Source organism: Heptranchias perlo, chromosome 8 (assembly GCF_035084215.1).
Source record: "Heptranchias perlo isolate sHepPer1 chromosome 8, sHepPer1.hap1, whole genome shotgun sequence".
Taxonomy (NCBI): Eukaryota; Metazoa; Chordata; class Chondrichthyes; order Hexanchiformes; family Hexanchidae; genus Heptranchias; species Heptranchias perlo.
The window spans coordinates 91,010,940-91,037,963 of record NC_090332.1 but is presented as its reverse complement, the minus strand read 5'-3'; the positions used below and the strand labels follow the sequence as shown (position 1 = coordinate 91,037,963).

Sequence of the window (27,024 nt, the reverse complement as noted above, 5' to 3'; positions counted from 1 at the left end):
AGGTTAGGATAGAGAGGTGGCAGATGGAGTTCAACATGGATGAATATAATGCAATGAAATTAGGTAGAAGAAGCAAGATGTAGGTTATAGTACTGTTGAAGCATGTCTTATGACTTCCTGTAGGGAATTCTTCGTCTTTCGTAATTAAGAATTTTTTGTCAAATTTACAATACAGTCGTATAAATTGATGGTATCACATTATGAAGTTTATACATTATGATAAACACTTTGCTTTCTGTTTCCTCCTGAAGGCTCATAGCTGGCAACCAGGAATTAAAAATCCGTATCGAGGAGTTGTGGTATGGCCTGTTCCTGAAAACATTGAAATCACTGTGACACTTTTCAAGGTACAGCAGCTTCAAAACTCTGATTCCGTTGTAACAGTCTTCCACCATATAAAATCTGCCTTGTTAGCTGCAGTGGGGTTTTAAAAAAGCACTTGCATCTAAGGCTTAACAAAATGTGACTCATATCAATAAAATGTTAAAACTAGCTGAAGTGAACATCATTGCCTCATGTATACAACTAATGCTATGATGTAAAGTGAAATAAAGCCTCAAATCATCTGCGTTGATAGCAGTAGCCTGCCGTCTATTGCGCCTCCATCATGGTATCAGCTACTGATGAATCAAAAAATTAAACTGAATAAATCCACCTAACCATCTCTATCTCTGTAGTATAATTTATATGTAAATAACAAAGGTTGCCATGTGATTTTCAGATATAACACATCTTGAGTTTCAGGTGACATGTGTAATTACTGCTTCGAACTTTGCAGCCTGACTTCCTGTAGGAAATCCTTCGTCATTCGTAATTGTACTTGGACTTTCACAGCAAAACATGACTGACTGTAATCTCTTGTAGAAAACAATTTTAATGGATTACTAAATTCAGCACGTGGTGGCTCTGCCCATGGCAATATTAATTTACAATGTTTTTATTTGGTTTCCATGTAAGAACATAAGACATAGGAGCAGGAGTAGGTCACAAGGCCCCTCGAGCATGTTCCACCATTCAATCAGATCCTGGCTGATCTTCAACCTCAACTCCACTTACCTGCCTGATCCCCATATCACTTGATTCCCCTAGAGACCTGAAATCTGTCTATCTCAGCCTTGAATATATTCAACGACTCAGCATTCACAGCCCTCTAGGGTAGAGAATTCCTAAGATTCACAATCTTCTGAGTGACGAGATTCCTCCTCCTCTAAGTCTTAAATGGCCGACCCCTTATCCTCTGACTATGCCCTCTCGTTCTAGATTCTCCAGCCATGGGAAACAACCTCTCAGCATCTACTCTGTCAAGCCCCCCGTAATCTCAGATGTGTCAATTAGATCACCTCTCATTCTTCTAAACTCCAGAGAGTATAGGCCCATTCTACTCAATCTCTCCTCATAGGACAACCCTCTCATCCCAGGAATTAATCCAGTGAACCTTTGCTGCACTGCTTCTAAGGCAAGTATATCCTTCCTTAGATAAGGAGACCAAAACTGTACACAGTACTCCAGGTGAGGTCTTGTAGTAAGACTTCCTTACTTTTGTATTCCCACCCCTTTGCAATAAAGGCCAACATTCCATTTCATTTTCTAATTGCTTGCTGTAGCTGCATGCTAACTATTTGTATTTCTTGAACGAGGACACCCAAGTCTCTCTGAACACCAACATTTAATAGTTTCTGTTTTTCTATTCTTCCTACCAAAATGAATAACCTCACGTTTCCCCACATTATACTCCATCTGCCACCTTCTTGCCCACTCACTTAACCTGTCTATATCCCTTTGCAGACTCTTTGTGTCCTCCTCACAGCTTACTTTCCCACCTAGCTTTGTATCGTCAGTAAATTTGGATACATTACACTTGGTCCCTTCATCCAAGTCATTACATTAATGTAGATAGTAAATAGCTGAGGCCCAAGCACCGATCCTTGCAGCACTCCACTAGTTACAGCCTGCCAGCCTGAAAATGATCCGTTTATTCCTACTCTCTGTTTTCTGTCCGTTAACCAACCCTCTTTAGTTGGACTGAAATGATAAAATAGAGTTTTGTTTGTACTTGCTTTTATTACAAGTTCAAGGTTCACTTATTATAGAGTAGAATTATGAATGGTTTAGAGTGAGTGAATAATTTGTAATTTACTTATATAGCATATATAAACCACAAGAGTGAAAGACAAAAACAATTGTTTTTTGAATTATCAGATTAAATTAGTCTTGTACTCATTATGCCATCTGTGTTTTTTAATAATATACAATGTCCGAATAACACAAAAATATTGCTAATGATAATTAAAAGTACTTATTAAAATTACATTGGACTGAAAGTCACTGTCATGTCATTAACAGTGAATAATGTGGTCACTTGATTCTCTGGTGAGTGTGGTGAGAGAATTATTCTGCAGTTCTGAAGTGAAATTGTGAAAAAGTTAGGACCCTATTGTGGGTTAACTTTGGGCTTGGCACTTTAGATTTATCATGTAATCTGGGCCTCTGGCTAACATCGCTGTCCCATAAGTACTCTGTATGCTTTCTGGTCCATTGTTTTTGCCATGGATGGAGTCTTGGGCACAGGCCAAAATACACTAAATAGTTGATGCAAAATAATTACTGCAGATTAATTGACTGATAATGAGCAGTTGATCACTGAAAATAAAAATATGTTTTATATAGATTAATCCTCAGTTAGAATTAAATTGTGTTTGTTGTCCTGCATTGGCTTTGGCCTTTTCCCAGTCATGCACATACAAGCTCAGAGTAATGAAGGTACTTTTACTGGATGTCTGATTCGTCCTCAGCCATCTACTGTTTTGCATGATAGGTGTTTTTCCCACTGTCTTCACTAGATTTCTGAAAATCAGCAGGTCCAATCTCATTGAATTTGCTGCACATTGAGGAGCAGATGGTAATCATGTCAGAGGTGCAATATCATAAAGGATTTGTGGCTTTAGATGTGCAAAATTACAGGAGGATTTCTCTGTTACCAATCTTCAGATTAGACAGAATAAATGTAGAATGGATATTGGAGTGGATTAAATGTACGCTTTTCATTAAGTGTGTTTTCTTCTTTCTCCATGCCTAAATTCCCCTTGTTCACTCCATGGAAGCTTGTTAAATATATAGTCTGGTAGCTCATACAGTTTTCTCAACATTGCAAATGATTGCCTGTCATCATACATATTGAAATGTACTTCTTTAAATCGGTGTCCTTATGTAGAATATATTTTGTCCTGCTAAAGGAATGTAGCCATTAAACACCCCTTTTAAAAATCAAACACATACAAGTTATTATTCTCAACAGCTTTTTAAAAACTCTTTCTGTTCATTTTGTTAAATATTTTTATTTAAACTTGGAGTAGTGATTAATTTATGGAATTGGTTTGAAAAATTTACACTTATGTATGTCAATGTGAGGGAGTTGTTATTTGTGTAATTTTGTAATTTGCTTTTCAAATGTATATGTTCAGTTTCCGTGTACTATTGGGCTCAGCAATTTCTCACCCTAGATCAGTTCGATTTATCCCTATCATACAATATTGGATCATACTGTATATTTTCTTAAAAACCACCTCCTTATCCCAGGCTCAGAATTATAGAATGAATTGGACAAAATATGTATATGGGCATAACAATGGTAGATTACATTAAGGAAAGAAAAAAAGAACTTGCATTTATATAGTGCTCTTCACAACCTTAGGATGTCCCAAAACTTTTGAAGTACAGTCACTGTTGTAATGTAGGAAACGTGGCAGCCAAATAGTGCACAGCAAGGTCCCGCAAACAGCAATTAAATAAATGACCAGATCACCTGTTTCAGGTTTTGGTTGAGGGATAACTATTGGCCAGGACATCAGGGATAACTCCTCTGCTTTTCTTTCTTTTACATCCAGCTGAGAGGGTAGATGGGGCCTCGGTTTAACGTCTCATCCGAAAGACAGCACCTCCAACACTGCATCACTCCCCTAGTACAGCACTGAAGTGCCAGCTTGGATTATGTGCTCAAGTCTCTGGAGTGGGGCTTGAACCCACAGCTCTTTGACTCAGAAAGTGCTACCACTGAGCCAAGGCTGTGTAAAGTACTGCACGTAATTAGGAAAAATGGGTGACACACGTACGCTGTGAACAGTAATAGTCCCTCCCTATCTCCGTAATCTCCTCCAGCCCTACAAACCCCCCTAGAACTTTCTGTACCTCTGACTTTGGCCTCTTGTGAATTCTCCCTCTCTCTTTGTTTCGCCATTGGCAGCTGTGCCTTCAACTGCCTAGGCCACATGCTCTGGCATTCCATCCCTAAATCCCTTTGCCTCTCCGCCTCTCTTTCTTCCTTTAAGAACCTTCTTAAAACCTAAGCTTTAGTCGTTCCTAATATCTCCTTCTTTGGCTCAGCATCTATTTTTTGTATTACACCTCTGTGAAATACTGTTGGACGTTTGTTGTATTAACGTAACTTTTAGTGGTCATGGGTCCATAAAACATGTTCTCAGTTCTACACAAATTGACACGATAATATCCATCTCATTCAGAAAATGAAAAGTGACTGGTTTGGGAAACAGGTTGTGTGTAAAGGGGAGTGTAGGTTTGGTACCTTAGCTACGTTTTTTGGGGTACATCTAGAGGAAGCTTTACTCTGCATCTAGTCTATGCTGCACCTAATCCCGGAGTGCCATTAAATATCCATTTTCTAACACTGACATTCTGAAATTGAAGAGCAGAATATTTACTGTTTTAACAAAGTTGGATTGTCGCAAAAGTTAAGTGTTCGCATATCCTTGGTTCTTTTGGAAAGTAGCCAAGTACACTACTACAAACAATAATAGCTGTATTAGTTTGAATCTATTAGTTAAAATTTTCTATTTTAAGACTGTTAAGTTGATCTCTTTTAGCACTTCTAAAACTGTGAGTACTTTTTATTCTAGTTTTATTCATATGGTGAAATACCACAGTATTCATAGTACATATTTTTTTTTATTCGTTCATGGGATGTGGGCGTCTCTGGCAAGGCCAGCATTTATTGCCCATCCCTAATTGCCCTTGAGAAGGTGGTGGTGAGCCGCCTTCTTGAACCGCTGCAGTCCGTGTGGTGAAGGTTCTCCCACAGTGCTGTTAGGAAGGGAGTTCCAGGATTTTGACTCAGCGACGATGAAGGAACGGCGATATATTTCCAAGTCGGGATGGTGTGTGACTTGGAGGGGAACGTGCAGGTGGTGTTGTTCCCATGTGCCTGCTGCCCTTGTCCTTCTAGGTGGTAGAGGTCGCGGGTTTGGAAGGTGCTGTCGAAGAATTCCTTGGCGAGTTGCTGCAGTGCATCCTGTGGATGGTACACACTGCAGCCACAGTGCGCCGATGGTGAAGGGAGTGAATGTTTAGGGTGGTGGATGGGGTGTCAATCAAGCGGGCTGCTTTGTCCTGGATGGTGTCGAGCTTCTTGAGTGTTGTTGGAGCTGCACTCATCCAGGCAAGTGGAGAGTATTCCATCACACTCCTGACTTGTGCCTTGTAGATGATGGAAAAGCTTTGGGGAGTCAGGAGGAGAGTCACTCACCACAGAATACCCAGCCTCTGACCTGCTCTTGTAGCCACAGTATTTATATGGCTGGTCCAGTTAAGTTTCTGGTCAATGGTGACCCCCAGGATGTTGATGGTGGGGGATTCGGCAATGGTAATGCCGTTGAATGTCAAGGGGAAGTGGTTGGACTCTCTCTTGTTGGAGATGGTCATTGCCTGGCACTTGTCTGGCGCGAATGTTACTTGCCACTTCTGAACCCAAGCCCGGATGTTGTCCAGGTCTTGCTGCATGCGGGCTCGGACTGCTTCATTATCTGAGGGGTTGCAAATGGAACTGAACACTGTGCAATCATCAGCGAACATCCCCATTTCTGACCTTATGATGGAGGGAAGGTCATTGATGAAGCAGCTGAAGATGGTTGGGCCTAGGATACTGCCCGGAGGAACTCCTGCAGCAATGTCCTGGGGCTGAAATGATTGGCCTCCAACAACCACTACCATCTTCCTTTGTGCTAGGTATGACTCCAGCCACTGGAGAGTTTTCCCCCTGATTCCCATTGACTTCAATTTTACTCGGGCTCCTTGGTGCCACACTGGGTCAAATGCTGCCTTGATGTCAAGGGCAGTCACTCACCTCGCCTCTGGAATTCAGCTCTTTTGTCCATGTTTGGACCAAGGCTGTAATGAGGTCTGGAGCGGAGTGGTCCTGATGGAAACCAAACTGAGCATCGGTGAGCAGGTTATTGGTGAGTGAGTGCTGCTTGATAGCACTGTCGACGACACCTTCCATCACTTTGCTGATGATTGAGAGTAGACTGATAGGGTGGTAATTGGCTGGATTGGATTTGTCCTGTTTTTTGTGGACAGGACATATTGGGGCAATTTTCCACATTGTATGGACATTTGTTACTAGGAATTATACTAAAAGTGTAAAATTATAATTTAAATATGTTCACTTTCTTTTCAGGATCCACACGCTGAGGAATTTGAAAACAAGGAATGGACTTTTGTTATAGAAAATGTGAGTTTAGTATTACCACTGTTTCACCATTGTTTAGATAGGAGGTGTTAATGTACTCTTAATAATATAACATGTTGTATTTTCCAAAATAGCCTTCTGATGCATAATGCTGACAAAAAGTAGGTTTATTGTCATTGCTTTTATAAAATGAAACTTTTCTGTCACCTGATCCAGATAAACTGCTATTAGAGTCCAAGACAATTGTACCATAGAATCAGAGACTACACCTGTGTATATCTCATGGGTGGTAGCGCATTGGTTAGTTCTTACAGTTCAACCTATGTGAATTCCTTGATCCCAGCTGATTATGTGATGTTGGGGACAGGGGAGAAAGTCAAATAGAGGTGAAGTGCTTTCTTATTGGGGGGGTAGACAATTAAACCCCTGTATACTTCCCTCAGACTTGTTATGGAGAAGCATTAGTAGAGGCCATGGAGTATATTATATGCTGTTAATGTATGTTTTTTTAAAAAAAAATTTTATTCGTTCACGGGATGTGGGCGTCGCTGGCAAGGCCGGCATTTATTGCCCATCCCTAATTGCCCTCGAGAAGGTGGTGGTGAGCCGCCTTCTTGAACCACTGCAGTCCGTGTGGTGACGGTTCTCCCACAGTGCTGTTAGGAAGGGAGTTCCAGGATTTTGACCCAGCGACAATGAAGGAACGGCGATATATTTCCAAGTCGGGATGGTGTGTGACTTGGAGGGGAACGTGCAGGTGGTGTTGTTCCCATGCGCCTGCTGCCCTTGTCCTTCTAGGTGGTAGAGGTCGCGGGTTTGGGAGGTGCTGTCGAAGAAGCCTTGGCGAGTTGCTGCAGTGCATCCTGTGGATGGTGCACACTGCAGCCACAGTGCGCCGGTGGTGAAGGGAGTGAATGTTTAGGGTGGTGGATGGGGTGCCAATCAAGCGGGCTGCTTTATCTTGGATGGTGTCGAGCTTCTTGAGTGTTGTTGGAGCTGCACTCATCCAGGCAAGTGGAGAGTATTCCATCACACTCCTGACTTGTGCCTTGTAGATGGTGGAAAGGCTTTGGGGAGTCAGGAGGTGAGTCACTCGCCGCAGAATACCCAGCCTCTGACCTGCTCTTGTAGCCACAGTATTTATATGGCTGGTCCAGTTAAGTTTCTGGTCAATGGTGACTCCCAGGATGTTGATGGTGGGGGATTCGGCGATGGTAATGCCGTTGAATGTCAAGGGGAGGTGGTTAGATTCTCTCTTGTTGGAGATGGTCATTGCCTGGCACTTATCTGGCGCGAATGTTACTTGCCACTTATGAGCCCAAGCCTGGATGTTGTCCAGGTCTTGTTGCATGCAGGCTTGGACTGCTTCATTATCTGAGGGGTTGCGAATGGAACTGAACACTGTGCAGTCATCAGCGAACATCCCCATTTCTGACCTTATGATGGAGGGAAGGTCATTGATGAAGCAGCTGAAGATGGTTGGGCCTAGGACACTGCCCTGAGGAACTCCTGCAGCAATGCCCTTGGGCTGAGATGATTGGCCTCCAACAACCACTACCATCTTCCTTTGTGCTAGGTATGACTCCAGCCACTGGAGAGTTTTCCCCCTGATTCCCATTGACTTCAATTTTACTGGGGCTCCTTGGTGCCACACTCGGTCAAATGCTGCCTTGATGTCAAGGGCAGTCACTCTCACCTCATGTTGGGACACTAAAGGGGGAAAGAAAAAATATTAAATTGTGGGGGAAGATTAAGATAAAAGATATAATTGAGTATGCGTTAAGGGTATAACGTAACAATTTACTCTAGCAATTAGTAATATCATAAAAATTCTTCCTTGTGACAGAGTCTCTTATTAAACCTCCAGCTAAAAGTTGGAAATTTATTCTTAGGTTCCACTGCTGGCTGAGAGTTTATCCAGTGAATAGATGAGCTATGCAAACCAGGACGGTTCCAGGTTCAATCCTTCAGTTTCTGCTGAGTTAACTGATCTCAGCATTACTTAGTTAGCGAGGGGAAAATCAACCAGGGTTCCCACTCCTGATCATTATCCAGTGACTCCTGCCAGAAAGACAAGATAAGATTTGGCTGTAATGTCGCCCATAGTTGAATAGCTTTCTGCTCCTCACTTCAAAGGTCACCCATGAGTAATGGTCAATTGGCAAGGCAAGGCATTGGAGAGCGCCATCACCAGTGCAACTAAATCCCAGCAAAGAGTCAAGACATTCAGGAGAGGAATAGGGTTTGTAATTCAGGGAGCCTGTGTTCTGGAGCCCTGGCCATTTTAATGATCTTGAAATCGTAGGACTTCGGGGTTATAGAAATAATATAACACTAAGAATGAAATCATTTAAAGCCGAAGCCAGAAAGGACATTGGCACAGGTGAGTGATAATGGGAGCCACAACTGGAGAACTGCGATGCAAAAGAAAGAGAGGACCCAGAACTGGAGAGAGACTGTAGGACAGGGAGAGATGGACAAGTCAAAGTGGCCGTGGGCAACATATTGGTGTCTTTGAGAGAACCACTGCAAGTGAGGGAGAGGTAACAGGCGGAGCCAGAGATTGGAAGTGTGATACCCATGGTGAGTGTGAGCAGGGGCTTGGGCAGCATTATACTCACGACAGGCTTCAGAAGCAAAAGAGGCGGGCTACTGGAACAACTAGTTTAAATGCTTGTGAAATTGTACTAGATCAAAATTCTAGGGAGCTGTGGCATTTCTGCTTGGTAATGAAATAAGATGGTGATGAACATTAAAGGATGAGATGGTGAGAGACAGAGATCCTGATAGCGGTTTGAAAGTAATTGGCAATAACAATTCTGATCCCACCTGAATCGAGGGATTTCTGAGATTGGATCCCTGATGAGCCATCAGGGGAGTTCACAGTTTTTTGACTGACACCTGAGATTCCCAACCGGTCCACCCAATACCTCTCTACCTCTGGAATCATCTATTGATGGCCACGTCAGGGCAATGTAAAAAATTAATTTGCTACTTTATGCTCATATTTAAAGTCCCGCAGAAAGTGAGGTTACATGCTTCTATCAAAAGGAAAGTTGGTGTCAAGTCGCAGGAATATAATGGTTTCCCTCAGCAAGCCTACTTTTATTATTTTTTTCTCACCAATTTTCTTCCCTCTCAAAGATGTACCTGCATTTTTCAGGTAAACTATGGATTGCATGTTTATTTTAAAACAAACTATTTACTCCAGTGCTGCAGCGTTGCCATAAATTCTGGCAAGTGAGATTGCAAACTCAAGAGAAGAGTGGAAATTAGCAAGGGAGAAAAATATAATTTTCATGTTTTTTTTGTCACATTTCTGCCTGCGACAAAGAATATTAATTTTAACCAAAATTATTTTAGTTTACTAACTAATATTAAAAATTATAGACTGGGATTCTGTATGCGCAGTTCATTTTCTGGACTTTGTGCATGTGTGAATACTTGCGAGACATTCTGAAGAACTTGAATTTCTTGTAATTTGATACCAACTTTCCTTTTGATAAAAGTATGTCGCCTCTCCTTTTGGGGGAGATTAAATATGAGCACAAGAGGCCAGAGTCCGAGGAACAGAGAATTCTGGGGGTGTTGTAGTGCTGCAGAAGGATACAAATGAGGGGCAGCGAGGCCATGGAGAGATTTAAACAAAAGAGATGAATTGGAAAGCTCTTTCATGGTAAGAAGAATAAGGAGGTCACATACTGCTTGGATAATAAAAGTCTAAATGGGATGGAGGAGCAAAGGGTTCTAGGGGTTACAGATACACAACTAAAAGTAGCAACGCAGATTAATAACGCCATTTAAAAAAGCAAACAAAGCACTGGGGTTCATTTCTAGAGGGATAGAATTGAAAAGCAGAGAAATTATGTTCAACTTTTGTAGAACCTTGGTTAGACCACATTTGGAGTACTGTGCAGAGTTCTGGTCTCCATATTATAAAAAGGATATCGAGGCATTGGAGAAGGTGCAAAAAAGATTCACAAGGATAATACCAGAAGTTATCAGGAAAGGCTGAACAAGCTGGGGCTATTTTCCCTGGAAAAGAGAAGGCTGAGGGGTGACCTTATAGAGGTCTTTAAGATAGTGAAAGGGTTTGATAGGGTAAACGTTGAGAAAATGTTTCCACTTGTGGGGGTGTCCAAAACTAGAGGTCATAATTATAAGATAGTCGCTAATAAATCCAATGGGGAATTCAGGAGAAACTTCTTTACCCAGAGAGTGGTTAGAATGTGGAACTTGCTACCACAAGGGGTAGTTGAGGCAAATAACATAGATACATTTAAGGGGAAGCTCGATAAACACATGAGGGAGAAAGGAATGGAAGGATATGCTGATTGGGTTAGATGAAGAGGGGTGGGAGGAGGCTGGTGTGGAGCATAAACGCTGGCATAGACAAGTTGGGCTGAATGGCCTGTTTCTGTGCTGTAGATTCTATGTAAAGAGCCAGCATAGGTGCAACAGAAACAGGCATCGGCCATTCAGTCCCTCTTAACTGTTCTGCCGTTCAATTAGGTCATGGCTGATCTGTACCTCAACTCCTAAATGGTCTAGCTCTAATTTTAAGATTATGCCCCCTTGTTATAGATTTCCCCACCAGAGGAAGTAGTTTCTCTGAATCTACCCTATCAAATCCCTTTTATTATTTTAAAGACCTTGACTAGATCACCCTCAACTGTCTAAACTCAAGGGAATGCAAACCATGTTTATGTAACCTGTCCTTATAATTTAACCTTTTAAGCCCCAGGATCATTCTGGTGAATCTGCTCTGTATTCCTTCCAAGGCCAATATATCCTTCCTGAGGTGCGGTGCCCAAAACTGAACGTGACTGGTGGAAACCTCGTCTACACACATAAACAGGGTTTTCCCAAAGTTACAGCAGCCCCCATGTATCCCCTTTGTGCCATTTGTATGCGACATTCTCAAGATGAAACATATGGCTCAGTTCTGTTTCTCCAAAAGAAAAAATGGTTTGCCAGATATTTTTCATGAAGGTAGTGCCCTCTTAGCTCATTTATTTTTAATGAATTAAAGTACTTTTGCCCTGCACTCTGAAAATCCGTAGACCCCTCTATATATTTGATTTGGGTTAGCAAAGTAGTTTCTGACTTTGAAATATGTTCATCTAAAAGAAAAATGTGTAGACTGTGGGAGGCGTTGTGATTGGGGATTGGTCTTGACCGACTGCTTTTACAACTTGATTGCAGTGTTTGTAGTGCCACATTGTGGATTGATAGTGCTATTGCACAAAACTTTTACACCAAGGAGAATGTGGATAGTACGCTTGAAAAACAAACAAAAATCTTACCATTAACTGAGGGTAGATGATTGCGATCAAGTTACCTGTGAATTATGTGGTAAAAATATTATCTGGGTGGAGTAAAGCATTGGGTTACCACATTAACATGATAATCCCTGGTCAGGTGCCTCTTGTCCTATCTGCTAAAGAGGAAGATAATGTAGTTCATTTATTAGTTGAGAATAAAGAAAGCTCATTGGGTAAATTGATTTAGGTCAATAGCTATCACCTAATCAGAGACAGCAGTCCCCAGAATTATTATTGACTCCCCGCTCCCCAATGTATTACATTCAAAATTTTTGTCCTCACTACTGTTTCAATCTTCTCCAGCCCTACATGCCAGTATGCGCCTTCCACTGTTCTGACTCTGGCCTTTCAGGGCCTTCAGCCGCTTTTGTCCTGCACTCTGGAACTCCTTAGACCTCTTTATTGAAACATATAAGATTCTGACTGGGCTTAACAGGGTAGATGTTGAGAGGATGTTTCCCCTGGCTGGAGAGTCTAGAACTAGGGGATATAGTCTCAGGATAAGGGGTCGGACATTTAAGACTGAGATGAGGAGGAATTTCTTCACTGAGGGTTATGAATCTTTGGAATTCTCTACCCCAGAGGGCTGTGGATGCTGAGTCGTTGAATATATTCAAGACTGAGATCGATTGATCTTTGGACTGTAAGGTAATCAAGGCATATGGGGATTGGGCAGGAAAGTGGAGTTGAGGTCGAAGATCAGCCATGATCTTACTGAATGGCGGAGCAGGCTTAACGGGCCGTATGGCGTACTCCTGCTCCTATTTCTTATGTTCTTATGTTTATCTTGCTATCTTTCTCCCCACCTTAAAAAGCCTCTTCAAAAGCTTACCTTTTCAACCATGCTTTTTGTCGTCATTAATTTTTCTACTGATTTGTGCATGCTTTTTGCTTCTGTGAAGCACCTTGTGATGCTTTACTGCACTTCAAGTTGGTTTATAATGCAAGTAGTTACTGTTATTACACATTTTTTAGCCATTGTTTGCACGCAAGCTTTGTTGTATGTGATGGGAGAAACTGGCATCATGTTTTTGGGACATCAGTTCCCTATTCAGCCCCACATAGAGCGTGGGAACACACAGAAAAGGAAGCATAGGAAATGCTAGATTTGGGAATAACTCATTCCTAAAAAAGGTTCTGCGAAAATTACAGAAAATTAAAAAAGCCTGATGGAAGCTGACGATTCTTTGTCTTAGATGGACGAGATCTTTGTGAAATTAGGGGTTGCAAAGTACCTCACAACTCAATGTGACCAAAGGATATTGCAGGTGCTAGAAGTGCTAAAGCTCAGTGTGTGAAGTGAAATCTGCATTCCACATTTATTACATCTACAAGATTATGAGTTTACGGTCATGCCCTTCAGGATAAAAAAAATACATCACTCCTGTTCCAGAAGCTGGTATATTCTGTCATAATGGGGGCTAGGGATTATGCAAAGAATTTGTACACCATTGTCATATGCCCTTCCCTATCTCTGTAACTTCTTCCAGCCTACAAACCCTCTCTGTTTCTCCTGCTGTGGCCTCTTGTGTAACCCCCTGCACCCCACCATTGGCGGCTGCCCTTTCAGCCATTTGGTAGGTCCATGCTCTGGAATTCCCTCCCTAAACCCCTCCACCATTTGACAGTTGGTCACCCCTCCTATATCTGCTTCTTCTTTGGCTTGGTGTCTATTTTTGTATAATTATACCTCTGTGGAGCACTGTGGGACATTTTCCTATGTTAAAGGCGCTAAATAACTGCAAGTTGTTATTGTTGTGGTGGGACTTGGGACAAACTTCCCATTTGTATCACCAATATACCGACCTAGTTACAAAAGGCAGGGTTAGAATCATAGAATGATACGATGTGGAGATGCCGGTGATGGACTGGGGTGGACAAATGTAAGGAATCTTACAACGCCAGGTTATAGTCCAACAATTTTATTTTAAAATCACAAGCTTTCGGAGATTATCCCCTTCGTCAGGTGAATGATACAGCACAGAAGGAGCCCATTTGGCCCATTGTGCCTGTGCCGGCTCTTTGAAAGAGTTGACGATTAGTCCCACTCCCCTGTTCTTTCCCTATAGTCCTGCAAATTTTTTCAAGTATTTATCCAGTTCCCTTTTGAAAGTTATTATTGAATCTGCTTCCACCACCCTTTCAGGCTGCACATTCCAGATCATAACAACTCGCTGCGTAATTTTTTTCCCCTCATGTCACCTCTGGTTCTTTTGCTAATTGCCTTAAATCTGTGTCCTCTGGTTACTGTCCCTTCTGCCACTGGAAACAGATTCTCCTTATTTACTCTATCAAAACCCTTCATGATTTCCCCTTAACCTTCTATGCTCTATGTAACTAAGTCTCCATGTAACTAAGTCTTCCATCCCTGGTACCATTCTAGTAAATCTCCTCTGCACCCTCTCTAAGGCCTTGACATCCTTCCTAAAGTGTGGTGTCCAGAATTGGCACAATACTCCAGCTAAGGCCTTACCAGTGTTTGATAAAGGTTTAGCATTACTTCCTTGCTTTTGTATTCTATGCCTCTATTTATAAAGCCAAGGATCCCGTATGCCTTTTTAACAGCCTTCTCAACATGTCCTGCCACCTTCAAAGACTTTTGTGTGTACACCCCCAAGTTTCTCTGTTCTTGCACCCCCTTTAAAATTGTACTATTTAGTTTATATTGCCTTTCTTCATTCTTCCTACCAAAATGAATCACTTCACACTTCTCTGCATTAGATCGATTCGGGCCAGGACCTACTCCATTAATGGTAGGGCGTTGGGGAGAGTTATAGAACAAAGAGATCTAGGAGTACAGGTTCATAGCTCCTTGAAAGTGGAGTCACAGGTGGATAGGGTGGTGAAGAAGGCATTCAGCATGCTTGGTTTCATTGGTCAGAACATTGAATACAGGAGTTGGGATGTCTTGTTGAAGTTGTACAAGACATTAGTAAGGCCACACTCAAGAAGCTCGACACCATCCAAGATAAAGCAGCCCGCTTGATTGGCACCCCATCCATCACCCTAAACATTCACTCCCTTCACCACCAGCGCACTGTGGCTGCAGTGTGTACCATCCACAGGATGCACTGCAGCAACTCGCCAAGGCTTCTTCGACAGCACCTCCCAAACCCACGACCTCTACCACCTAGAAGGACAAGAGCAGCAGGCACATGGGAACAACACCACCTGCACGTTCCCCTCCAAGTCACACACCATCCCGACTTGGAAATATATCGCTGTTCCTTCATCGTCGCTGGGTCAAAATCCTGGAACTCCCTTCCTAACAGCACTGTGGGAGAACCGTCACCACACGGACTGCAGCGGTTCAAGAAGGCGGCTCACCACCACCTTCTCGAGGGCAATTAGGGATGGGCAATAAATGCTGGCCTCGCCAGCGATGCCCACATCCCGTGAACGAATAAAAAAAAACTTGGAATACTGTGTACAGTTCTGGTCACCCTATTATAGAAAGGATATTATTAAACTAGAAAGAGTGCAGAAAAGATTTACTAGGATGCTACCGGGACTTGATGGTTTGACTTATAGGGAGAGGTTGGATAGACTGAGACTTTTTTCCCTGGAGAGTAGGAGGTTTAGGGGTGATCTTATAGAAGTCTATAAAATAATGAGGGGCATAGATAAGGTAGATAGTCAAAATCTTTTCCCAAAGGTAGGGGAGTCTATAACGAGGGGGCATAGATTTAAGGTGAGAGGGGAGAGATACAAAAGGGTCCAGAGGGGCAATTTTTTCACTCAAAGGGTGGTGAGTGTCTGGAACGAGCTGCCAGAGGCAGTAGTAGAGGCGGGTACAATTTTGTCTTTTAAAAAGCATTTGGACAGTTACATGGGTAAGATGGGTATAGAGGGATATGGGCCAAGTGCAGGCAATTGGGACTAGCTTAGTGGTATAAACTGGGCGACATGGACATGTTGGGCCGAAGGACCTGTTTCCATGTTGTAAACTTCTATGATTCTATGATTATATTTCATCTGCCATGTGTCTGCCCATTTCACCCGTCTGTTTGTCCTCCTGACGTCTGTTATTACCCTCCTCACAGTTTACTACATTTCCGAGTTTAGTGTCATCTGCAAACTTTGAAATTATGCCCTGTATACCCAAGTCTATTAAAACCAAAAAGTGGTCAGGTTAGTATGACAGAAATGCTGTGCCATAGTCACCATGTTGGAATGGAGAAACAGAAACCATCTCATAATGGTCCTACTTTACAACAATAAAGCAAGTACAGGCTTTTCTTGGCATGCTAAGCTACTCTTGGGAATTTCATAATTTATAGAAAAAACTCACTTTGATAACTGACATCACCAGGTGGAGCGGTCGTCAAGCGGCTTGCTTTTTAATGGCTGAGGGAGGCACTGTGTGCAGGACCTGTTTTAACAAGACCTGAGTATACTTGGGAGTTTGTGGTTTATATGGATGCTTCTGATGGATTTATTGGGGCCGTGCTGATTGAAGGGAACAGGACCTTGTGTTTACCTGAGTTGCAAACTATTGCTGCAAGAAATGATGCACTCACCGATTAAAAAAGAATGTCAGTTTGTGGGTGTTATAGAGACTCAATGAGCTTATGTTTACAGTACGTGATTTACCCAATATTCTGACCATGATCTTCAGGTATGGCTAAATTGAGCTTGGGACAAAAATGTACTGTTTTTGCGTTAGAGTACTGGCGCAAAAGCATTTAACATGGTCACCATGCATAATAAGGGAACAATATATAGTAATGCAAATGGCTAATCAGATTTTGTACACAAGGGTGACAGATGAATTGACCTGTGTGTCATTCTTGTTATGACTACACATCTGTATTATCATTCGTCTGAAAATCCCAACTTCAAAATAATTTATAAGTTAAAAATGGGCATGTACTTCCCTTCAGCAGTTCTTCTGTGTTCCTGTCTATGGTTTATATTATGTTTTGATTCAAAATGATATGTGAATGCCGAAAACCACGGAGGGATCATGCACTTTACTGTTTTTACACCTGTTTATTTCATCAATGAAAGCCATTTATAAATTACTGTAAATCCTAAAATTTTGCCTAGCCAAGGTGAGATTTTCTGTCAACTGTATATTCTCTTTAATTCACGAACATTTTTCAGTTTATCAATGTAGTATTTTGGGTATCTTTTCTGATTACTTGGCAATCTGTTGTGATCAAAACTATTTCTATCCTATTTTAGGATGACCATGCAAGAATTCTGCTTCAATTGTGCATTGTTACTGTTGTCGATGATTTGCTGACTAAAAGTAATAATGGAGTGCTTCCACATTTTTCACGGACCTAATGGCTAAATTTAATTGATCTTGCAGTTGCAAGGACAGAGGAGCCCATGGTGTGACTTGCAATGCCCTTACTCAACGTCTTAACATTAGTCTTTGAATTGCAAACTGTAGCAAAATTTTGATCTCATTTCAGAGATAATAACATTCTTTGTCTGTCTTTCATTCTGATTATGCAGGTTTAATTTGCAGTACAGTCAATCAGTGTGAAAAAGACAAAATTTCCAGTCCTTGGTCACCAATGCTCAGATAAAATTAAAATTGATAAATCTGAAGTACCTGAGTATGCATCTACCTTTCAAAGCTGAAGAAAGCAAAACATTGTGGGCATTGTAAAGTTTTAATTTCAAGTCAACTCCAAATTTTCTTTTTAGTAAATCAATCCAGCTACTGATGAATTAGATGACTTTTATGGCCATACATGAGTTTACTTGTAGTGCAAGCAGTTAGATTTTATTTTGTTACTTTTAACTTAAGAAAAATGAACTTCACAGGTAAATACTATCAATGACAGGTACTCACTGAGTTTCTTCCTGGCTTTCAGTAAATGATTGCTGCTGGCATTTTGTTTTATTAATTTACAAGATTCTTTGGCTGACCTTGGAGAAATTATGTCTTTCAGGGTGGGAGTGGGAGGGCCTGAATTATCTAACACCATTAAGACAACTGAAGATTACCCATTTTGTTGAGAAGCCAGTGATACAACTGAAAGCTGTTTCATGGCTTACTCTTATATGATGAACTAACTCTCCCAATACGATACTGTTTCATACCCATGATTTCCCATAGGGTTCCTCCTGCCTATTCTCTCTGCCCCCACCCCGCTCCCCCCAGCCCAGCAGTTTTGTTTTCCATTCTGTACTTTTTATTTTATAGGCTTGTATGAAGCACACGCAGGACAGATCCCATTTTGAGGGGAAGATAAGCTGAAAGGGATTCCCTAACTGGTGTCTCACTAGCTTTTAAAATGAAGATTACGAAATAGAAAAAAAAATGCCTGGGTGGGCCAAGAGGAGCTGGAAATTGATAGTAATCGGAAAGTATGTTTTTGAGTTAGTTTGTCATTTAGGAGTAAGTCATGAAACAGCTTTCAGTTGTGTCACTACGTTTCTTAGTTGAATGGGAAATATTCAGCTGTTTTCATATTGTTAGATAATTCAGGCCCTTCCCACTCTCACCCTAAAGTTTTCAAAGATCAGTCAGGTCGTCGCTACACCTTTGATTTATGTTGTCTGTCGGCCACACGGGGGCAGCATTCAGTTAGTGCTGTCTGGTTGTAAGATTCAAAACCAAGTGACTCTGGAAGCCCAAAATCAGCAAGTTATCTGGGTCGTTGGGTGGCTACTCACTGCAGAGATGAAATGAATGCAGCAGTGAGGCTAAGCTTTCCTGACCCTTCATCAAAGAATAAATGAAAAAAAGTAAGAATAAGCTATTGTGCCATGGGGAGATGATGAAATTCAAGATCCACACACATAATCTCTGGCTGAACCTCAGAAATGTTAATCCCTGGGTAGAATTATTTGAGCTGTAGATTGTATTTTATCTTAGCAATGGCAGTGTATCCAACAATGCCTATTTGTGCATGATATTTCTTACTGAAGCTTAGGATAGGAGAATAAAAATGCTTCAAGAAACATTTGATGATTATTTGAAAATAGCTAGGAAGCTTTGCTTTGAAAATTTGTCAATTTGCTTCCTACAAAAATTGGCTGTGATTGCTTATTATGGAACTGTCAAAATATGCTCGACATTTGAGATGATTAGGTTCTAAGCTTTCAACTGCTTTCAATTATTTTATCCATCCCTTTCAACAGAAAAGCTCAATGTTTTAAATGAGGGTGACTGTTACTACTTCTAAATACTGTATTCACATTGGAAATTCATTTTTACAAACAGTATTAAGTTTAGTTGCAGTTGCTAAGTACATATTAGCTAGATTTCTGATAGTTATTTGTGAGCTGTGTACTGCATGGCTGTATAAAGTTCCAGCATTAGGATATGTAGTTAATGCAACTAAACTCTTATATAGAACAGAAGTGGTGGTATACAATGTGTAAGTGTTTTCTAAATAATTAAAGTACAGTTCAGTGTCTTACCTTTCTTTAAGTGTGCAAGGTGTCGGAGCGCCAGGAGCGAGCAGCAGCTGGTGAGCTTTTTCATCCATGGCCCAGTGTACTGAGGCCAATTGTAATGCCCTGCTGGCACTGTGATTCAGATCAGCCAACTCAACGGAGACCAAGAATCAAGCTCAGAGCCTTTTAGTCTGTATGGCTCAGTTACACACACTGCCTTTACCAACTGAGCCATCGGGGGAGCGTTAACTTTTTCAATTAATGCAAGTTTCTTGGCTTTCTACACTTCAGATATTGAAAGAGTCTATTTTGGAAATAGCAAGCTTATGTTTTTGGAGCAAATTTAGGTGCTTAAATGCTCTTTTTTTTTACAAGTCAGTATCTCGCTAATTAGCCAGGAATGAACATCTTTCTCCTATATCTCTGCAGTGGTGAAAAACATGAGAAAAAACTGCTAGGGGCTTAGCACAAATTTTATATAGTTTGGCATAAATTTATATTGGCCTTGGAGGGAGTGCAGCGTAGGTTTACTAGAATGATACCCGGACTTCGAGGGTTAAGTTACGAGGAGAGATTACACAAATTGGGGTTGTATTCTCTAGAGTTTCGAAGGTTAAGGGGTGATCTGATCGAAGTTTATAAGGTATTAAGGGGAACAGATAGGGTGGATAGAGAGAAACTATTTCCGCTGGTTGGGGATTCTAGGAGTAGGGGGCACAGTCTAAAAATTAGAGCCAGACCTTTCAGGAGCGAGATTAGAAAACATTTCTACACACAAAGGGTGGTAGAAGTTTGGAACTCTCTTCCGCAAACGGCAATTGATACTAGCTCAATTACTAAATTTAAATGAGAGATAGATAGCTTTTTGACAACCAAAGGTATTAAGGGGTTTGGGCCAAAGGCAGGTATATGGAGTTAGATCACAGATCAGCCATGATCTTATCAAATGGCGGAGCAGGCACAAGGGGCTGAATGGCCTACTCCTGTTCCTCTGTTCCCATGTTCCTATATACACTGCAAATTATTTCATTTTAGTGGTTAATAAATATTTGGGCTGTGGGATTATGCAGACAAGTATTTTATAAAATGTTCTATCAAAAATAAAATTGGTGAACGTATCTTGTCAGTATTAATAATGATGCTATAATCCTTATGCTTATGTTTAATATCAAGACATTGGAGCAAAGTCCATTCCATTGGTTTCTCTCAAACCAGAGAATGTAGTATTCAATTGGAGGACTTCTAATGCCACTGTTTATTAATTTGGCTGTAGCCAATAGTAAAAAGACAATTTTTAAATCCTGTTTTGTGTACATTCTCTACTATCAATCTTCAAAGTTTTGAAGTTCACCCCCCCCCACCCCGCGCTGACCCTGTGAACTCTGCCAGTGGATCAGCTATCACAGCCCCTCTCCGCAACTCCCTCCAGAATGTCTTTCACTTGTGAACAAGGTCCTTGCCATCCATGAGCTAATTATGGACGATTGCATTGACATCATGGCCTTGACAGAAACTTGACTCACAGATGATGTCACGTTTCCCCCTTAATGAAGCCTCCCCGCCTGACTATACCTTCCAACACTTGCTCTGCCCAGACCGCCATGGTGGTGGTGCAGCCCTTGTCACCAAATCACACCGTAGTCTTTCCCCTACTCCTCTGGAACCTACTCCTCCTTTGAGCATGTCGCCATGTTCTACCCCCCCCTCGCCTCCTTTAAAATCCTCGTTCTCTACCGTCCACCCAAGTATGATGCCAAGTTTCTCACCGAGATATCTTCACTACATTCTTCCCTCAGCCTCTGCACCGAGCGACTTCTCATCTTCAGTGATTTCAATCTCCATCTCAACTCATCATGCCCCCTATCCTTTGTGTTTGCTGCCCTCCTATCCTTCTTTAATATCTCTCTCCATATAAACTCCCCAACCCATATTCAAAGCCACCCCCTTGACCCTGCCATCTCACGTGGCCTCTCTACTCCCAACGTGTCAATCCCAGATAAGGCCATCTCTGATCACTTCCTTGTATCCCTCTACACCCACATCCCCCTTCCCCCTCCCAATCCCACTTCCTTCTGTGTCTCCCCTGGGAAAAAACCCTTCCCCCAAGTCACTTACAATGGCACTTTCAAATTCCCAATTGTCTAGCCTTTGGCCCTCCATTCACCACGATATTTCTGCTCATTCACACCCTCACCTCCACCTTTGATGCCCTTGTCCCCAGTAAAGCCATTACTCTCTCTCACCTGGTCGTTCCCCCTGGTACGGCCCTAATCTCAGCATCCTTTAGTCCGAGGAACACTTATCACGGACAGCTGGTTTAGCCATTCGTCGCCAGATCTGGCAGGACCACATAAAGCACTATCGGGTCCTGCTCTCTTCTGCCAAAAGTGCTCACTATTCCAGGATCATCCTGGAATGCAAAGATAATCCCCGGCTTCTCTTCTCCAATACAAACCATCTTCTGAAACCCCTCTCCCCTGTCTCCTCCACCCTCACCTCCAACAAAAAGTGTGAGGAGCTCATGGACCTCTTTCAACCCCTCCACTGCCTCAGATTTGTCATGTTGCTTGTCTGACATCCAGTATTGGATGAACAGAATTTTCCTCCAATTAAATATTGGGATGCACATAAGATATAGGAGCAGGAGTAGGCCATACAGCCCCTCGAGCCTGCTCCGCCATTCAATAAGATCATGGCTGATCTTTGGCCTCAACTCCACTTTCCCGCCCGATACCCATATCCCTTGATTCCCCAGAGTCCAAAAATCTATCTATCTCAGCCTCGAATATACTCAATAACTGAGCATCCACAGCCTTCTGGGGTAGAGAATTCCAAAGATTCACAACCCCGAGTGAAGAAATTCCTCCTCATCTCAATCTTGGATGGCCAACCCCTTATCCTGAGACTATGCCCTCCAGTTCTAGACTCTCCAGCCAGGGGAAATATCCTCTCAGTATCTACCTTATCAAGCCCTCTCAGAATCTTTTATGTTTCAATGAGATCACCTCTCATTCTTCTGAACTCCAGAGATTGTAGGCCCAACCTACTCAATCTTTCCTCATAGCACAACCCTTTCATCCCAGGAATGAATCTAGTGAACCTTTGTTGCACCACCTCTAAGGCAAGTATATCCTTCCTTATTAGGTAAGGAGACCAAAACCGTACACAGTACTTACTCCAGGTGTGGTCTCACCACAGCCCTGTACAATTGTAGTAAGACTTCCTTACTTTTGTACTCCAACCCCCTTGTAATAAAGGGCAACATTCTATTTCATTTTCTAGTTGCTTGCTGTACCTGCATACTAACTTTTTGTGTTTCTTGTGTGAGGACACCCAAGTCTTTCTGAACACCAACATTTAATAGTTTGTCACCATATAAAAAATATTCTGTTTTTCTGTTCTTCCTACCAAAGTGAATAACCTCACGTTTCCCCACATTATACTCCATCTGCCACCTTCCTGCCCACTCACTTAACCTGTCTATATCCCTTTGCAGACTCTTTGTGTCCTCCTCACAGCTTACTTTCCAACCTATCTTTGTATCGTCAGAAAACTTGGATACATTACACTTGGTCCCTTCATCTAAGTCATTAATATCGATTGTAAATAGCTGAGGCCCAAGCACCGATCCTTGCGGCACCCCACTAGTTACAGCCTGACAACCTGAGAATGACCCGTTTATCCCTACTCTCTGTTTTCTGTCCATTAACTAATCCTCTATCCATGCTAATATATTACCCCCAGCCCCATGAGCCGTTATCTTGTGTAACAACCTATTTATGTGGCACCTTATCGAATGCCTTTTGAAAATCCAAATATGCTACATTGGCAATATTGGTTAAAGAAATAATTACAGCTGTGAGGAGGGTTGATATGTTAAAGAATCATCAAATGAGGCCATTTGGGCTGAGCTAAAAAAAACAAAGAAGGGGCAGTCACACTGCTGGGAGTGTACTATAGACCCCCAAACAGTCAGAGGGACATAGAAGAGCAAATATGTAGGCAAATTTCTGAGAAATGCAAAAACAATAGAGCAGTAATAGTAGGGGATTTCAACTACCCTAATATTAACTGGGATACAATCAGTACAAAAGGTATAGAGGGCTCAGAATTCTTAAATTGCATTCAGGAGAACTTTTTTAGCCAGTATGTAGGGGGTGGGGGTGCAGTTCTGGATTTAGTTTTAGGGAATGAAGCTGGGCAGGTGGAAGGAGTATTGGTGGGAGAGCATTTTGGTGGTAGTGATCATAATTCAGTTAGATTTAGCATAGTTATGGAAAAGGACAAAGATAGAACAGGAATTAAAGTTCTAAATTGGAGAAAGGCCAATTTTACTAAGCTGAGAAGTGATTTAGCAAAAGTTGACTGAAAACAGCTACTTTAAGGTAAATCAATGTCAGAGCAGTGGGAGGCATTAGAGGGGGAGGTTCAAGGGGTTCAGAGCAAATATGTTCCCACAAAGAAAAAGGGTGGGACTGCCAAATCCAGAGCCCCCTGGATTACAAGGAGCATACAGGGTTAGATAAGGCAAAAAAGGGAAGCTTATGTCAGACACGGAGAGCTCAATACTGTAGAAAGCCTAGAGGAGTATAGAAAGTGCAGGGGTGAAATTAAAAAGGAAATTAGGAAAGCAAAGAGAGGGCATGAAAAAATTAAGAGGGCAAGTAAAATTAAGGAAAACTCAAATATGTTTTATAAGTACATAAAGAGCAAGAGGATAACTAAGGAAAGAGTAGGGCCTATTAAAGACCAAAAAGGTAACCTGTGTGTGGATGCGGAAGATGTGGGTATGGTTCTTAATGAATACTTTGCACCTGTCTTCACAAAAGAGTAAGGAATCTTACAACACCAGGTTATAGTCCAACAGTTTTATTTGAAAATCACAAGCTTTCGGAGATTATCTCCTTCGTCAGGTGAGTGAATGAGAGGTTCTCAGGTGACGAAGGAGATAATCTCCGAAGGCTTGTGATTTTCAAATAAAACTGTTGGACTATAACCTGGTGTTGTAAGATTCCTTATATTTGTCCATCCCAGTCCATCACCGGCATCTCCACATCTTCACAAAAGAGGGGGACGATGCAGAGATTGTAGTTAAGGAGGAGGAGTGTGAAATATTAGATGGGATAAACATAGTGAGAGAGGAAGTATTAAGGGGTTTAGCATCTTTGAAAGTCGATAAATCGTCAGGCCCGGATGAAATGTATCCCAGGCTGTAAAAAGAAACAAGGGAGGAAATAGTGGAGGCTCTGACCATCATTTTCCAATCCACCCTGGCTCCAGGCGTGGTGCCGGAGGATTGGAGGACTGTTAACCTTGTATCGTTGTTTAAAAAGGGAGAAAAGGATAGACCTAGTAATTACAGGCCAGTCAGTCTAACCCCAGTGGTGGACAAATTATTGGAATCAATACTCAGAGACAGTATGAACCATCATTCAGAAAGGCACGGGTTAATCAAGGACAGTCAACATAGAATTGTTAAGGGAAGGTCGTGTCTGACTAACTTGATTGAATTTTTTGAGGAGGCAACAAGGAGGTTCGATGAGGGTAGTGCATTTGATGTAGTCGACATGGATTTTAGCAAGGCTTTTGACAAGGTCCCACATGGCCGACTGGTCAAAAAAGTAAAAGCCTAAGGGATCCAAGGGAAAGTGGCTAGTTGGATCCAAAATTGGCTCAGTGGCAGGAAGCAAAGGGTAATGGTTGACAGGTGTTTTTACAACTGGAAGGCTGTTTCCAGTGGGATTCCACAAGGCTCAGTACTAGGTCCCTTGCTTTTTGTGGTATATGTTAATGATTTGGACTTGAATGTGGGGAGCTTAATCAAGAAGTTTGCAGACGATACAAAAATTAGCCGTGTGGTTGATAGTGAGGAGGAAAACTGTAGACTACAGGAAGATATCAATGTACTGGTCAGGTGGGCTGAAAAGTGGCAAATGGAATTCAATTCAGAGAAGTGTGAGGTAATGCATTTGGGGAGGACAAACAAGCCAAGGGAATACACAATAACTTGTAGGATACTGAGTGGTGTAGAGGAACAAATGGACCTTGGAGTGCATGTCCACAGATCCCTGAAGGTAGCAGGACAGGTAGACAAGGTGGTTAAAAAGGCATACAGGATATTTTCCTCTCTTCACCGAGGCATAGAATATAAGAGCAGGGAGGTTATGCTGGAACTGTATAAAACATTGGTTAGGTCACAGCTTGAGTACTGTATACAGTTCTGGTCACCACATTACAGGAAAGATGTGATTGCACTAGAGAGGGTACAGAGGAGATTTACAAGGATGTTGCCAGGGCTGGAGAATTTTAGCTATGAGAAAAGATTGGACAGGCTGGGGTTGTTTTCTTTGGAACAAAGGAGGCTGAGGAGAGATTAAATTGAGGTATATAAAATTATGACGGGACTAGATAGAGTGGATAGGGAAGACCTATTTCCCTTAGCAGAGGGATCAGTGACCAGGGGGCATAAATTTAAAGTTCTGTGTTTTCTCTCTCCCTCTTTTCTTGAATAGCGGGGTTACATTTGCCACCTTCCAATCTGCTGGGACCGTTCTAGAATCTAGGGAATTTTGGAAGATCATAACAGTGCATCCACTATCTCTGCTGCCACCTCTTTTAGAACCCTGGGATGTAGGCGATCAGGTCCAGGGGATTTGTCGGCTTTTAGTCCCATTAATTTCTCTAGTACTTTTTCTTCACTGATATTAATTACTTCAGGTTCCTCACTCTCATTAGCCCCTTGGTTCCCCACTATTTCTTGTATGCTTTCTGTGTCTTCTACTGTGAGGACAGATACAAAATATTTGTTTAACGTTCTCTGCCATTTCTTTATTCCCCATTATAATTTCTCAGCCTCTAAGGGACCAAGCTTTTAGTCACCTGTCCTATTATCTCCATATGTGGCTCGGTGATGAATTTTGTTTGATAATTGCTCCTGTGAAGCACTGTGTGTGTTTTACTACATTGAAGGCGTTATATAAATGCAAGTTGTTGTTGAAGTGCACACTTGTTTACTTGACTTAAATAATAGCTTGAACAACAAAGTGTTTACACACAGTTGTAACAAAATATTGAGTGTGCCAGTGACTTTCTGCTCTGTTCAACCTGTGACCATATTAGATCAGTTCTCCACAGCAGGGTCATTAAACTATTATTCTCTGCAAAGGGGAAACTGGTAAATATCTTTTTTAAAAAAAGGTGTTTCCCGGTTGTCTTTACTATATTGCATCATAGCAATTTTTATCACAATTGTTTCTGCTATTTTGTAGCTTTCTTGGATTTACTTGATTGTACTTAAAGTAACTTTATGTTCACAAGAATAGCCTCTGCAATTATCCATATATTTCAGCTACTAGTCACTGAGAATCAGGATGTTAGAAATGGCTGAACCTTTTTGCCATATTTAGAAATCTATTTAAGGAAAACCAAATATTTGAATAGAACCATAGAAAAGATACAGCACAGAAGGGGGCCATTCGGCCCATCGTGTCCGCGCCGGCTCGAAGAACAACCAGATGCCCATTCTAATCCCACCTTCCAGCACCCGGTCTGTAGCCCTGCAGCTTACAGCACTTTAGGAGCAGGTTCAGGTACTGTTTAAAAGAGTTGAGGGTCGCTGCCTCTACCACCAATTCGGGCAGCGAATTCCATACACCCACCACCCTCTGGGTAAAAAAGTTTTTCTTTATGTCCCCTCTAATCCTTCCGCCAATCAGCTTAAATTTTTTTATTCGATCGTGGGATGTGGGCATCGCTGGCGAGGCCAGCATTTATTGCCCATCCCTAATTGCCCTTGAGAAGGTGGTGGTGAGCCGCCTTCTTGAACCGCTGCTGTCCATGTGGTGAAGGTTCTCCCACAGT

The 27,024-nt window shown here is 41.9% G+C and overlaps 1 protein-coding gene across 3 annotated transcripts in view; it reads left to right on the top strand.

The window, feature by feature from the left end:
* ehbp1 (EH domain binding protein 1) overlaps positions 1-27,024 on the top strand; it is a 377,463-nt gene that overhangs the window by 75,563 nt on the left and 274,876 nt on the right. For all 3 annotated transcript variants that reach the window (XM_067989531.1, XM_067989529.1, XM_067989530.1), the window contains exons 4-5: positions 252-347; positions 6,467-6,520. In XM_067989531.1, coding sequence (XP_067845632.1) covers positions 252-347; positions 6,467-6,520 — 150 coding nt within the window. The remainder of the gene's footprint in view (positions 1-251; positions 348-6,466; positions 6,521-27,024) is intronic.